The sequence below is a fragment of the Alligator mississippiensis genome, chromosome 1 (assembly GCF_030867095.1).
Source record: "Alligator mississippiensis isolate rAllMis1 chromosome 1, rAllMis1, whole genome shotgun sequence".
NCBI classification, from domain to species: Eukaryota; Metazoa; Chordata; order Crocodylia; family Alligatoridae; genus Alligator; species Alligator mississippiensis.
The window spans coordinates 298,423,747-298,439,140 of record NC_081824.1 but is presented as its reverse complement, the minus strand read 5'-3'; the positions used below and the strand labels follow the sequence as shown (position 1 = coordinate 298,439,140).

General features: G+C 46.8%; 1 protein-coding gene across 2 annotated transcripts in view; it reads right to left on the bottom strand.

Annotated features, from left to right (window-relative positions):
- LOC102568651 (interferon-induced GTP-binding protein Mx1) overlaps positions 1-15,357 on the bottom strand; it is a 41,064-nt gene extending 25,707 nt beyond the window's left edge. Inside the window, exons 1-3 of one of the 2 annotated variants that reach the window (XM_019476368.2) lie at positions 14,656-15,357; positions 8,419-8,521; positions 1,828-2,348 (exon numbers count right to left, since the gene is read on the bottom strand). In XM_019476368.2, the coding sequence (XP_019331913.1) occupies positions 1,828-2,298 (471 nt within the window). In that variant the 5' untranslated portion in view covers positions 2,299-2,348; positions 8,419-8,521; positions 14,656-15,357. The remainder of the gene's footprint in view (positions 1-1,827; positions 2,349-8,418; positions 8,522-14,655) is intronic. The other variant, XM_059720753.1, reaches the window with a different exon arrangement.
- Positions 15,358-15,394: the final 37 nt, after the last annotated feature.

Genomic DNA, 15,394 nt, shown 5'->3' with positions numbered 1-15,394 from the left:
AAGGTGGGAAATAAACTAAATGTTTAATCAATACCCTCAGTTAAAAACACTCCATCAGTAAATAAATATTGCTAGGGATCTAATCAAGTCACAATTTTGTGGATTTCAAGGAAACTATGAAATCAGGTGATCTCTGTGAAATCCATGGAAAAAAACCCCAAACTTACTAAACATTAAATGTAAGCTGTCCTCCCGGCCACATAGCCTGGCACTAACAGGACTGCCGGCACGAAAGTGAGTAGGTAAGATGGCTGCCACCCCTGTCCCTTGCTGCGGATTGGCTGAGGGCTGCCTATCATGTGGCCCTGCCCCTCTCCACCAATCAGCGGTGAAGCTCTATGATGGACAACCCTCTCCAATCCCTCAGCAGTGTGGAGTGGGAGGACCCCCAGCCAGGATAAGCCTGTAAAAATGGCAGCCGACCCTGTGATCTGCCCACAAAATCAGCTGGCCACTGCCTCAAATTCAGCAGACCCCTTATTGTTGCAAACCTCAATGACAGTCTGTTTATCAAAGGCAGTACTTATCAACGAATGACATATATTGAGCCCTTTGATCATCTTAATTACAAAATTATAATCTAATAAGCAAATACTATTTAACTATGTACTTGTTCCCAAGAGTTTTATTAATTTTGCAGTAGACTTTTCCTATGTTTTGGTTTAAAAAACAATAGGAAATATTCACAAAAGGTTTTTTTTATTTCTACCACTTTCTGTTGCAGCAATTCTTGGCCTTTTTAGACTCAAGCCTTTAGCTTTCACTCATTTTTGGATTACCAAAAAAAATTTGAGCAATTCTATTGCAAAGTACTCAAAAACTATAGATTCCTATTTGAAATCTCTGGGTTTATCATGTGTAGGTGCTGGCATACCTAACAGTGCCATGGCACCCTGGTTGAGAATTGCTATTTTACTTCATACACTGAAACCTTATGTAAAAACTCAGTCATGAGATTTCTGTTTCACATTTCCTAATGCGAATACTCAATGGCATAAATGCTATAGGGCAAAGCTGCAGTCAGGCTGTGGTCCTCCTGCTTTTTCAGTTCCCATGTTTTACATCTACAAATGAAATATAGGTGCAGTCACTCCATTCCTGTGAATAGGAATGCTTATGCTTAGATTGATGCAGATACAGAGTACAAGAGAAGTCAACAGAATTTACTCACCCAGGACAAGCATTTAAAGATTTTGTGCTGATTTCCCTACTACAATCAAAACAGAAGAGAACTGATCTGCCTAAAAATACTTTCTTCAAAAATGATACTGGCTATGAGTAGTGTAACAATGGGGTGTGAGTGGGACAGTCTCATACTCTGGGGGGCTAGAATGGAGCCAGGGGGTGTCTCACCCTCTTGTCCTCAATCCCCGTTCTCCACCTGCCTTCCTTGCAGTGTCTTGAGTGCCAGCAGTGGGGAAGGCAGAGCAGAGACAGTGGTACAGTAGTAGCAGCCGATGGTTTGCTGCTGCTGGGAGATGTCACCTCATGTTTTTGCTGCTGAAAACTGGCATTTAAATGTTCACTGACATGAGTGTTGGGGGCAAGAAAATAAAGTGACATCTCTCTTAGCAGTTGCTCCTATGCGACTGTCACTGCTCTGCCCTTCTTGCCATCAGATCCACTGCAAGGAAGGTACAGGATGGAGAGGGGAGACAAGGGGCTGCCCTTGGTGCAGTACTGGCCTGTTATACCCCTGCTGGCTCCCAAAAATTTGACCTTAAACTATAGCCTCTGAAAACAAAGTTCAAAGACCATGTCAGTTCACCCTTAAGCACTAGGAATCTGACTTGCCTTGTTCTGTTCTTCATGGTAAGGAAACATTACCTCCTGTTGCTTTTCTGCTTCTTGATGATTTTTATCAAGTTCCAGCTGCTGCACTTTATCTGTAAGATACTGAATGTTTTCATCTCTCCCTGAGACTAGCGAGGTTGCTGACAGAGGCAGTGCTACTGGTATAGGTTCTTTCAACTCTGGCGGGAACAGTGCTGGCAAAGTTGCTTTTGACTGTGGTAGAGGCTGTACATTCAGACCTGGATTTGACCCACCTGGGACTCCAAAAATTGAGTTTGCTTGGTTTGCATGTGTAAAAGGCACAGTTGGCAGTGTTGAAACTGGCACTGGAACACCTTTATTTGGCTGTGTTGAAAATTCTGTAAATACCAGGTTTGGTGGGATAGGCCCAAAAGAGAATCCAGAGGATGGCTGCATAATTGGCTGGGAACGACTGGACGCTCCCTGCTTTCTTCTTCTTTGCTTGTCAGTTGAATGTATACGGCAGCTGCAGGACTTTTGCATAAAATTTTCACAAAATAGTAATTGACAACAACAACTCTTCTGCGCTGCTCCTGAAATCATAAATAAATTTGACTGGATTCAGCTTGCAATAGTAACAACAATGGTGAAAGGCTCCCCACTCCTGTTATTTAATCAGGCCACTCCACATCTGGTAGAAATTGTCACGGATCTTTTCAGACCCATGGTCTGTACCAATTTACATTAATCGAGGTACTGGTCCTTTATTTTTGCTGCACTTGTTTGCCAAGTTGTTTAAACAACACGAAATAACAGCAATTGTGTTTTAAAGGGGATTTTGAAATATTTTCCTTTCCCCCCCAAATTTTCTACAGTGTGCCATTTTTTTTTAGTAGAAAACTAGAAACCAAAGGCATATTTACACGTGTTTTGGGATGCAGCACTGGTTGCTTTAGTGAGCTGCGCTAATTAAAAGCACCCGTGTGTCATGTGCATCAGCATCCCTGCATGTCCACAGGCTGAAAAAATGGCAGCGGGGAGCTTTGAACTAAAGCTCATTGAATGTGTTTTATTTCAAAGCACCCCGCCACCGGTTTTTTCAGCACAGGGACCCATGGGGACACTGATACAGGCGACGCGGAAGGGTGCTGGAGCACATCAATTTCTGTGATCCAGCAAACTCGATTAACTGAGTCTGCTCCAACACACTGGATTTGGATTACCAAAAAACTGGTACTAAAAAGCATTGGAGCAGGCTCCCCACACAGCTATAGGAGTCCCAAAATTTTGTTTTCAAAAGGCATTTTCAGTAATCCCAAAACATTTTGGAGTAATTCAGCATGGTCTTCCCTTTCCTGCCTCTGGAAACGGGGCAAATGAAAGGCAGGGCAGGTGGGCACCTTAAAGCCAGCATCTATTGATGTGCAGGGATCCTGGCTTTCTCAAGATAAAAAAAAAAAAAAAAAAAAATCCCAATTTTCAGATTTAAAAAGTAACCCAAAATCTGCATTTTTTCATGAAACACCACTATTTATATAAATATTAGTGGTGTTTCATTTTAACCATGGAAAAATGTGAATTTTGGGTTACTTTTTTAAATCTGAAAACTGGGGATTTGTTTTAATCAGAGAAAACTAGGATCTTTGCTAATGTGCCACCCTGCCCTGCCTTCTACCTGACTTCAGACTAATATGGCTAACTGCCTCCTTTACTACAGTGGAGAGGTGGAGTCATCATATTTACAGTCAAATCTCCCATAAACATACATTCATCACCCACTACCAACCAGGTCCTTCTTTTGCTCATGCAAAAGAAATAACCTTCTTCCACATGACGCCAGCAAGATAAGCATCCAAGCATTTCTTAACGGTACCCAGAATAGGTGCTTGCACCACACATTACATAGTACCCACTGATTTCAGTGCCTGTAAATAATGTTGTGCATCAACACCTCTTTTCATAACCCTGAATAGAAGCCTTGCCACTCTTCTCTACCTATCTTTCTAAGAAAAGTAGCACTGGGTACAAAATAAGAGCTTTATGGAGAGGCCTAATGTTTATCCACTTCAGAATGGGAGGGGAAGCTGCTGCTGCTCAGGGGTGGATATTCATGGTTATGATGTAACCCGGGGTAGACAACATCTTTTGGCTAGAGCGCAGAAACCCTCCACAATACCTACCTTGGAAGGTGCCAGAGTGCTGCATGCCAGAAAAACAAAATGAGGGCAGGGGGTACATGGCAGGATGCCCTGCTTGTGCCCCTTACCTCCCACCCAAAGCCCTTGCTCCCCACCCTTGCTGCCCCTTGCTCCCCACCCTGGGCTCTGTGACTATCAGCAGCTACCCAGAACCTGGGCCAGCTGCAAACATCTGCCTCTCCGCCCCAGCCCTGGGCTCTGGGGAGACAGCACATACCACCAATGCTCCCCACTGTGCTGCCCTCGCTGCTTCTGCAGAGCAGTGTTGACACCCGGCACAGCAGGGGGCACAGAAAGCTGCCTGCTCCCAGCTGCCCTGTCACACTTCCCCTGTGAGCATGGGAGCAGCGTGGGCAGCAGTGCAGGGTTGTGCCCCTCACTGCTGCCCCTGCCTGCAGGGGAAGCGTGGCAGGGCAGCAGGAAGCTCAGAGCAGGCAGCTTTTTGCACCTCCCGCTGTGCCCTGCCTCACCAGGTTCTAATGCTGCTCTACAGAAGCAGTGAGGGCAGCACAGCGGGGAGCGCTGTTGGGGCCCAGGGGCAGCAGCTGTTTGCAGCCTCCCGGCTGCAGCCAGCCCCGGCTCTGGGTAGCTGCTGATAGCCAAGGAGCCTGGGCTGCTCCCAGCAGGGCTTGCAGCATCCCAGCTGCCTGCTGGGAGCAGCTCGGGCTCCTGGCTGGCAGCAGCTACCCAGAGCCGAGGCTGGCTGCAGCCGGGAGGCTGCAAACAGCTGCTGCCTCCCCGGCCCCAATGCACGCGGAGGAAAATGGCCTCACGTGCCATGCTCAGCACGTGTGCCGGGGGGTTGCTGACCCCTGATGTAACCTGTCTTGTAGCAATACAAGTGAGTTAAATCACTGTAACTTTAACCCTGAAAAAAATGCTTGTATTGCTGTAGGAGTAGGCACATTGGAACAGCTCATACCTCTGTCATTCAATACTGATATAATTTATGTCTGTCAGAGAAAGGGGCAGTTTTCATACACCCTCTTTCCCAAATGTAATCCAAATTCAAATTTTTGTCCAGCCCAACGAAGGCACAGACTTCCTCCTGCAATACTGTGGCGACTGCCTCAGAACTATGGCCTTTAATCCCTGCACTCTGTGGGTGCATCTACACTAGACATTTACTGTGGAGTTGACTAATTAGCTCAGCAGTAAATATCTTAGTGTCTAAATGAGCACTTCCATTAGGGCGCAGGAAACAAATAAACTCCACAGCAGTATTTGTAAATACAAGCCCTACCCTCCTGCAGAGTTTTTTACTCTGCAGCAGCACAAGTAAAGACCCTGACCGCATGGCTGAGGCATGAAGGTGCTTCAGTGTGGGGGCTGTCTGCTGGTTAGCCCTATGCTGAAGCAACCTTGTGCTTTAGCCAGCTGCTCTGCAGCACATGGAGACTGGTCAGAGCAGCCCCAGGCTGGCAGGCTGACCCCCTGCCCCAGGCCTCCTGCCAGTGAGGGCTGCTCTGACCTGGCTCAATGTGCTGTGGGTCAAGTGTACACATAAACCGTGCACTCAGGAGCTTCCTGGAAGCAATAAGCTGTGGAGTTTATTGCTGCACATTAATGGCATGTGTAGACATACCCTCTGTAATCCTTTCTAACTTCTGATGACTGTGAAGCTTAAGCTGAGCTGGGCCTACTCACAAAAGTTAAAATATAAAATATTGATGACATCCGCATAGGGCAAGAGGATGCAAGTTTCTGGCTGGATCTTTTGAAAAGAAATAATGAGGCATCACTTCCATCTTATTTTACCTATGCTGATTTTAAGCAGGCTTCTTTGTCTGGTATGTGACTGTGTGAAATGTCTATTCTTGACTAATTATTATAGTAACTATTTCTTTGCAATTAACTCATGTTTGTGTGTAAGAAGAAACATTCTCCATATGGGTTTTGATAGGCGTTTCCTCCTGATTTACTTTTGTTTGCCTCAGTGGTTCCCTTGATCTTTCAAGGATAACTCCTCAAAACCTTTGTGTTTTTCCCAGTTGTTAATCAATTTCTTGATATGTCCCAAATTAGTAGAAACAGAATGTGTGGATACTTTTAGGAGTGTTATCTATAAGTTATTACACCTTTCCAGGGATTGCAGGAGGGAACAGTAGAAGAGTAGGCTGAGCCCTGCAATCTGAATACACGAACTTTATCGCTTAACTCCTTGGTCTTTTGAGAACTATACACTATAACCTCCTGTTACCAAGGAATATAATTCAATCAAAATTGGGACTTTCTGATAACCAATAATGAATAGTTTGATTAACAGGATTTTCTTGTTAATTATTGCTTGGGTTTCTCACTTAATTTACACAACTACAAAAAAGCTTTGAAGATGCTGAGCTGAGGGGTATAAAAAAGGAACAAAGTCGCTAACAGGGTGCACTTCAAAAATGAGAAATCATTTTGACAAAAACCGCTACTGTGCCCAGATTATCTTCTGGTTAACAGATCCACGCTTTAAGAAGCTGACAAGACTGAGAACACCTCTTCTCCTGTATTAATGAAATACCACCACTTTTACAGCTAAGTATACTGGACTTTGCTTTAGGGTTATTTAACAGTGAATAGTTGTAGTAAATAAAGCCTTTCTGTCCTTGAATTCAGTCATTCCTTGAATAAGTTGTCATGTCAATCCTTTATACACCTGAATCCCATTTCATAACTTAACATTTCACACAACTGGCATGAAGTGGACTGATGCAGTTCTCCCAGCACTGAAAACAGTTAGGAACAAAGGATCAAATTGAGTTAAGTGGGGGAGAGGGGTTACAGCTCAGCAGGTGACTTGCTCTAACTGTTCCTCTGCCTATAAGAATGAAAGAGTATCTGGAGCAATGGAGCCTGAATGGTAGAGGGCTAAATTACCTGTTTAGCTTTCATCTGCTGTGGGCTAGAAGCAAAGATTTCTGTGGGTGATTTCTTTCATTGGACCAGCCGCATGGTTGGGGCAGACTTGGGAAGAGTTACTAAACATGAGCTGCTTTGCAGTAATTCCCTGCACCTTGTTCGGACTGAAATGTGATCCTTTGTGGTAGCCAGGCTGAAATGCTAATCCCCTTGGGAATCAGGACTCACAGTAGAGATGATACCTTGTATTAGAACAAGATTTTTGCAAACAAAAATTCTTTAATTAATTTTTTTTGCACAATTCTTGTTGGTCTAATAAAAGGTATAATCTCTACTACGAGTCCTGGCTGCCTCTTCTTCTTGACCAGTGCAGCTACAACATTCACCTTCTGAGAAGTGCTGTAATTTAGAGCACTTTTTATAGTAGTATAAAGTTACAGTGCTCTTAAACATGAAAGAAGGGCAAGTTTGGTTGAGATGGGGTCTCTAAGCCTCCTTGCACTTTTCAGGATAGGAGGCAGGGGGCACTCCACAGCCTCCTGGGGCTTCTCCACTGGGCAGAAATTTGACCAGGGTACAGAAGTTATTTAAAGCACTGTAGGTTGTTAAAGTGCTGTAAAATCCAGTGTTTCAAATTTAACACCTCATTTACCAAGGGTTAGTTTAAAGTACTGCACCCATTTTAAAGTGCTGTAAAGCCATGTGCTTTTGTTAAGTCATGGTGATAAAGCACATTAAAGGGTAAAAAAGCAACTTCTGTACACATCCATGTAGCCTCAATGGTAGAGGGCTAAATTACCTCTGTTTAGCTTTTACTTGCTGTAAGTTAGAGGCAAGGATTTCTATGGGCAATTTCTTTAATTGGACCGACTGAATGGATGAGATAGGCTTAGGAAGAGTTAACAAAGATCAGTCCCTGCCCCTTGTTCTGATTGAAATTTGATCCTTTGTGATAGCCAGGTTGAGATACTAATCCCCTTAGCATACACATCCTCATACCGAACATTCACCTGCATCTCCAGTAAGAGGAAGCAAAAACTACACTCGGGTCTCTCTTTATGCGAGGGTTGCGTTCCAAAAAAGCCTCGCATAAAGTGAATCCATTATTATATGCAATGAATAGGGATACATACCAGCCTGCTTTTTTGCTTCATGGCTGGCTCAGGAGGGGAGTTAGGAGATGCATTAGAAAGTTGGTTAGATGACATTTCACTAAATTCAATAATAAAGGCAAATAGATGCACCACGATAGGAGTGCAAGTAGCACAGAACAATGAATGATGCGAGACTGAGGCAAGTGCGTGATGGCACTGCATACCCACCTCACTCACCCTCCCACAATGCTTAATTTTGCTGGCACAAAGCGAGTTTGTGGTATAAATAAGGTTGTCGCATATAAATTAATTTGCATAAAGAAAGACCCGAGTGTAGATTGAATTATGAGCCCCGAGGCTGGCAGAGACACCGATAGTTTTTATTTCAAGCACAAAGACAAATCTTTTGCCTGGTAACAAGTCACTCTCTTATTTCAGACTCCCACGCAGTGTCTACTTTTTATGTACATATAAGTACCAAAAAAGGATAAATTCAATACATTCACAGACTTCTAAATAATTACCTTAAAAAGGAGGAAGAGAGAAACTGTTACCTGTCTGATGCTTTGGACCAAGGGAAAACTGCTGTCTAATAGCTGTTTCTTTTTCTTAGCTGCTAGACTCCACCTATAGTTGATGACCAAAAACAGAAGAAATGAAACCATGGAAGTAAAAATACAGTAGGTTTCTTTTCTTGCTTCTGGCTTGCAACCACATTCACCTATTCTTAAAATATAACAAGGGAAAATTAAACTAAAACAAGAGCAGTCTCTAAACTGGAAATCACTGTATTTACTCAAATAAAAAAGGACCCTAATTATATGACAATGCCCCCCAATAATTAGATTTTGTATATAGAAAAATTATACATTATAATTTTTTAGGTATAGAATTGAATTTTTGGAGGTTTACTTTGAATTTGTCCCCCTCCTACTGCTACAGCAGGGAAAACAAATATAGTGGGTCAGGTAGCCCCTTTGCTCTTTACTCCACCCCAGCTCCCCACTCAACAACTTTCCCATTTCCTTACTGTCAGACCCTACTCGCCCTGAGCATGTAAAAGTGAGGAGCAAATTTGAAAACAATAACCTTGAAATTATACATAGCTGTAGTAATTTGCATATACTACCCATGTTTCAGAGGTGTACTTGGTAGCCATGTTAGTGAGACAAAAAGACATACAAAAAACTAGAACTCTTGGTTCCAAAATGATACCTTTTATTAGACCAACTGGGAAATGGCAAGAAGGGACTTTGATCCTGAAAGCTTGCAGAAAAGGACAACTTTCTTGCCATTTTCCAGTTGGTCTAATAAAAGGTATCATTTTGGAACCAAGAGTTCTAGTTTTTTGTATGTCTTATATACACTACCCATGCATTTAGTTCATCCAAAATTAATGCATGTTACTTTTTTTTTTTTTTGAAACTCCTGCAAGTTTTAGCACAGGTACTCGATAACACACATTTGTCATCTACTTATATGCTATATAAACTTTTTTTTTTTTAATTTTGTGCCTTGGGCCAAATCAGTTCTGAATTCTATTGACTCAGCATAGCTTAATCATTTAAGTCTGAGTGGTGCCACCATGGGGAAGTAGCCAACCATAGTGGCACACTGCAGGGGTGGGGGGCAGCAGCTTGGGACTGAGGGGAACCAGCAGGGATGGGGAAGTGGGAGCTGTGTGTTGGGAGTGAGGGGCACCAACAGGAATGGGGGGAGGGGAGGGCTGTGGGTCAGGAGTGAGGGGCACTGGCAGGCAGGGCTAGGGCACTGGGGCTGGGGAGTGAGGGATAACAGCATGGGCAGGATGCCAGCATATCAGGGCTGCTCAGTGCAAAAAAGCTGCAGGGAGGGGGGAAACAGTCGCAACTGGACCCACATTTGGGTGAGCAGAGGGGACAGGGGGAGCCCTCTTCTTATTTTCCATGAGAAGAAAACCAAAATCAAACATGAAAATAGGTGGGTATTTAGAATTAATTTTATTATAAATGATTGAGGCAGTGGTAGGCTTCCAAATTGCTTTAAAATTGTAAATATATCAATAAAAAAATTGTGTTTACCTGATACCTATATATAGTGGCATTTCATTTAATCACAGAAAAAAACAGATTTTGAGGTTTATCAGAAAATTTCAGATTTTGTAACAGAAAAACCAGAATCATTCAGGCCCCAGCTCTGGTGAGAGATGCATGGGTGGAAGCCTGTTGCGCCACCGTGAGCCCAGGGACCCCCAGCCTACCAGAAGGTAAGCAGGGGCCTGTGGTGGGAGGGACGTAGCCCAGCTGTGGGGCAGTTGAGTGGAGCCAAGGAGGGTCGTGCCCCCCCCCGGCTCCTACTTGGCCCAGCCCTGCAGGGAGCCACGCGGCCGGAGCCTCACAAACAGGACATGCAAACAGGTGCGCTTCTGGGCCCAGCGCAGTAGTTTAGTGCAGGAGTTTGTGCAGGAAGGTGAAAGGGAGTGCCTGAGGCCCTGCCAGTGAGTCCTAGGGAAGGTAGTCCCATCGGTGGCCAGGCTACCAGTGGCACAATGCGGATGGGCACATGCCGCACCCCTCGGAGCCTGAGGCCTCCACCCAGATGGAGCTCGTGGTTCCAGGCCCCACGCACACGGAGCCTCTGGCTCTCAGCTGCCGGGGCTGTCTGGCACATTTCCTGGCACATGGGACCGGGAGCATGGCCACCTCCCCTTGAGAGGTTTGCTCCACTTTGGAGTCTCTGGGGCGCCATCTGGGATGGCAAGCAGGAGACAGACTCCTACTGCCAGGCCCTTCACCCCCTGGAGGCGGAGGGTAGACCAACCTTGCTTTCCAGGACAAGGGAAGACTCGAGGATCTCCCATACTGTCCAGCCAGGGGGTTGGACCAAGGTGGTCAATGGCCCCAGGGCCTGCTGCGCCAGGGTCCCCTCCCCTCTGGAGCTTTGCAATGGGTACGAACCTCTGCTGCCAGCAGAGCCTGCAGAACTGCCAGCTCCTGCAGGCAGCACAGGCTCACTCACAGCTACCGTCCCTGCTCTCACTAAGGCCACTCGTAGAGTGGTCATTGTGGGAGACACCCTCCTGAGGAGGACTGAGGGCACGATCTGCCGCCCCAACCCCTTAGCCCGGGAGGTCTGCTGCTTCCCAGTAGCCGAGAGAATCCCAAAACTCATCCGGTCCACTGACCACTACCCTATGCTCCTTATCCATGTGGGCACGAATGACATGGCTCGGAGCAATCCCAGCCAGGTCATGAGGCGCTACAGGGCTTTGGGGGTGGATCTTAAGGTGTTGAAGGCACAGGTGGTGTTTTCCTCAATCCTCCCCGTCTCGGGCTATGGGTTGAGGAGGGAGAGGAGGATCGAGGTAGTTAACCAAAGACTGTGCCGCTGGTGTCATCATGAAGGCTTCAGCTTCCACAATCACAGTCTGCTCTTTGGAGAGAGGCAGTGAGCTGCTGGGAAGGGATGGCCTCCACCTCACTGCACTGAGGAGGAGGCTGACCTGCTCCACCGGGCTTTAAACTAAGCACATTGGAGGATGGGGGGGTGGGGGGGGGGTGGGACTACTGCCACAGCAAGCCCACTGGGCAAATTTTGCAAATCCAGCAGGCTAAGGCACTCAAGGGAACCCACCCCTACCCCAACCCCAGAGCGAGCCATAGGGAAGGCAAGGGCCCCCAATGGGACACTTATGTGTCTACACCAATGCCAGGAGCTTGGGAAATAAACAGGAGGAACAGGTCCTCCTGCTCAACAAGAATGACTGTGATCTCATAGGGATAACGGAGACCTGGTGGGACTTCGCCTATGACTGGCCCACAAATATAGACGGCTATACCTTGTACAGGAGAGATTGTGTAGACAAAAGGGGTGGGTGTGTAGCTCTCAATGTCAAGGAAAGCTACACATCCCTGCAAGCCAACACTAGCACCCAGGGTGGATGACTGGAGACTGTCTGGGTTAAAATGTGTGGTGAACATAGCACAAAAGACACAATGGTGGGAATCTACTATAGACCTCCTAGCCAGGATCAAGAGCTCGACCAGGAATTTGCCAGGGAACTGACTGAGGCTGCACACTCCTGGTGCATGGTTGTCATGGGAGACTTCAACTACTCAGACATCTCATGGGAAGAGCACTCAGCCACATCCAAATGGCCACAAAGCCTCCTCACGTGTGTGGATGAGAACTATCTGACTCAAGAAGTCTATGGGCCAATGAGAGGCGAAGTGCTGCTCGACCTGGTACTGGCAATGGGGGATGACTTAATCAGTGACCTAATGATCAAAGGGAAGCTGGGAGAAAGTGACCATGAGCTGATCCGCTTCACCCTCTGCCGTAAAGCTGGCAAGTCAGTCGGCAATGCGGAAGTCCTCAACTTCACGAAAGCTGACTTTGACAAGATAAGGAGGCTTGTTGGTGATGCCCTAAGGGACCACAGTCTGAAGAGGAGGGGAGTTCAGGATGAATGGTTGTGCCTCAAGGGAGCGATCCTGGAAGCACAAGCAATGTCTATCCCATCTCAGAGGAAAGGCAGCAGAAGGGCACAGCAGCCCCCTTGGCTCTTCAGGGAACTAGTGGACCTTCTGTGTCTAAAAGAAAGACCTATAAAGGATGGAAGACTGGATCCACCTCAAAGGAGGAGTATTCTGCACTGGCCCGAACCTGTAGGGAGTGAACCAGGAAAGCCAAGGCTGTGACTGAACTCCAACCGGCTACAAATTCTTTTTTAGATACCAGAGGAAAAGCAAGGGTAACATTGGACCCCTGGTAAACCATACGGGACAACTGACACCCAAGAAAAAGCCAACTTACTAAATGGGTATTTTGTGTTGGTTTTTCACCAGCCCCAAGGGATGGGATGGCCAGGGTGAGGGAGAATTGTTACCCTTCATCAATGTAGATGTTTGTTGATGACACCATATTGGGGTGAAGCGTCCACACCCAAGGACAGGGCGGTGATCCAGGCTGAACTTGACAGGCTCAGAAAATATGCGGACGAAAACCTGAGGAGGCTTTCAACACTGAAAAATGCAAGGTACTCCACCTTGGGAAGAAAAACCTGCAGCATGCTCATAGGCTCAGCAGTGCTACGCTTGCTAGCACCATGGCCGAAAGGGACTTGGGGGCCATGACTGACCACAAGATGAATATAAGCTACCGATGTGAAGTTGCAGCTAGTAAAGCAAGCAAAACTCTGGCTTACATCCACAGATGCTTCTCTAACAAATCCCAGGATGTCATCATCTCATTGTACTCGGCCTTGGTGAGGCTGCAGCTGGAGTACTGCATCCAATTCTGGGCTCCACAATTCAAAAAGGATGTGGAGAAGCTTGAGAGAGCCCAGAGGAGAGACACATGCATGATCAGAGGGCAGGAGAACAAACCTTAGGATGAGAGGCTGAGAGCCATGGGACTCTTCAGCCTGGAGAAGCACAGGCTCGGGCCGGGGTGGGGATGGACCTCGTAGCTGCCTGTAAGTATATAAGGGGTGTACATCAGGATCTGGGGGAATACCTGTTCACCAGAGCACCCCACGGGATGACAAGGTCAAATGGTCACAAACTTCTCCAAGACCATTTCAGGCTGGACATAAGGAAGAACTTCTTTACTGTCTGAGCCCTGCAAGGCTTGAAACAGACTGCTGCCATAGGTGGTGCAAGCACCTACTCTGGACTGCTTTAAGAGACATTTGGATGTTTATCATATCTTACCAGGATCCTTTGACCCCAGCTGACTTCCTGCCCCTGGCTGGCTGGACTCGACAATCTTCTGAGGTCCCTTTCCAGCCCGAATGTCTATGAAATCTATGAATTATGAAATCATGGGTCACCAGATTCCTCCAGGAAGTTCTAGTGTGCTTAGGGTACCTGGAGTTCCACTGGCCTGAGGGGCCATTACTTCCAGATGCCTTTGCTGTTGTAGAGTTGACTGCCCCCATCACAGGTTGACAACGCCCAGGGGTGCCCAGCCCACCAGTGGCCCTTATTTCTGCTACTGGGAGTTGCAGTTGTCCTGGCCCAAGAACACAATGATAATTAGCAGTTCTATCCACTCCCCAAGTTCTCTGGTTAAGCCATATCCCAAACCATAAAGGTATACATAACTAGGGTGACTACATGGGACAATATGAAATCTGGGACACTGCTCCCTTCTATCCCTACTGTTGCAGGCAGAGGTGGGGGCAGGGTATCACTGGTATTACTATTCAGACAGCCAGGGAGTCAATGGCCCATTAATGACCTGTTGTTTTTTACTTCACAGGTGTTAACAATCCCCTTTGTAGAAGTCATTCAACTAATCAAGCAAACCTGTTAGGGCAATTCTGCTACCTGCTAGGGCAGCAGTTCCCAAACTCTCACAGGCAGTACCACCAGTTTGAAATGATACAACCTTAAGTACCACCAGCAAATTTTTCATACACCTAGGTAACAGACTATGCAATAAAACAACATCAAAACAAGTAGTAATCATAAAACACTGTTTTATCAGTTATGGTAGCCATATAAACCAGGTGTACATTGGAAAAGAGGTAGTGCAAACCAGGGGCAAGCAACATTTTTGGGCAGAGTACTGAAAAAAATCCGCAACGTGCATCCACAAGGTGCTGGAGGTGGCCACACCAGAAAAAACAAAACTGGGGCGAAGGGTACATGGCAGGACATACTGCATGTTAATATAATTAACAATCATAAATGTTGCGCTTTTTTTTTTTAATAGTAAATACCAGGGTTTCTAAAAAGTCTAAACCTGGGGACAATCAATAAAACTTCATGTACTACCTGTGCTCGTGGGCCTTCTTTTTTGTTAAGCATGTTGTGATGGTGGGGAAGAGGTTGAGAGAGAGATAAGGAGAGGAAAGGAAAAAGAAGAGGAAGAGGAAGGAAAGGGGGGAGAAGGGGGGCAGGCGCCGCGGGCGGGCGGGCAGGCTGGCCGGGCGGGGAGCGGGGCTGTCCCGGGACTCGGCAGACTCGGGCCTCAGCGGGGTGCTCAGCAGCACGGGAGATGGAGCCGGGCCGGACCGGGCCTCGGCGATGGGCGCAGCCGCCTCGGTGGGCGAGACACCACGTGCGTAAAGCACCGGGCGGGCAGAGGCACTAGGGCGCGCACGTGACGTCACCGCAGCTCCGGAAGCAGCGCCTCCCCCTCCCCGCGATGAGCCGTTCGGGCTGTGACGTCCCCCTGTCCGCAGCCAGCCAGCCTCAGTCCTTACAGCAATAACAAACGCGTAAATGGATACAACATCACACGGGCTTTCCAATGAAGCGCCCGCGTGGTGTCAGTACGAAAGAAGACAACTGCGACGTGCTGCGAGAAGAGAACGCCGCTTGCGACAGTCCGGAAAAGAGAAGAGGACTCTGGGAACTCGGGCATGAGCAAGGCTTTGATTTAGAAAGGCTGTGATGTATTGCAAGACTTTGATTTATAAGTGTTGGTACACTGTCATCTTGGCATGGCGCTGATGCAAGCCCCTGGTCCCCAGTTTGCTAAAACAAATTGGGAATATATCTTCTGATAGTT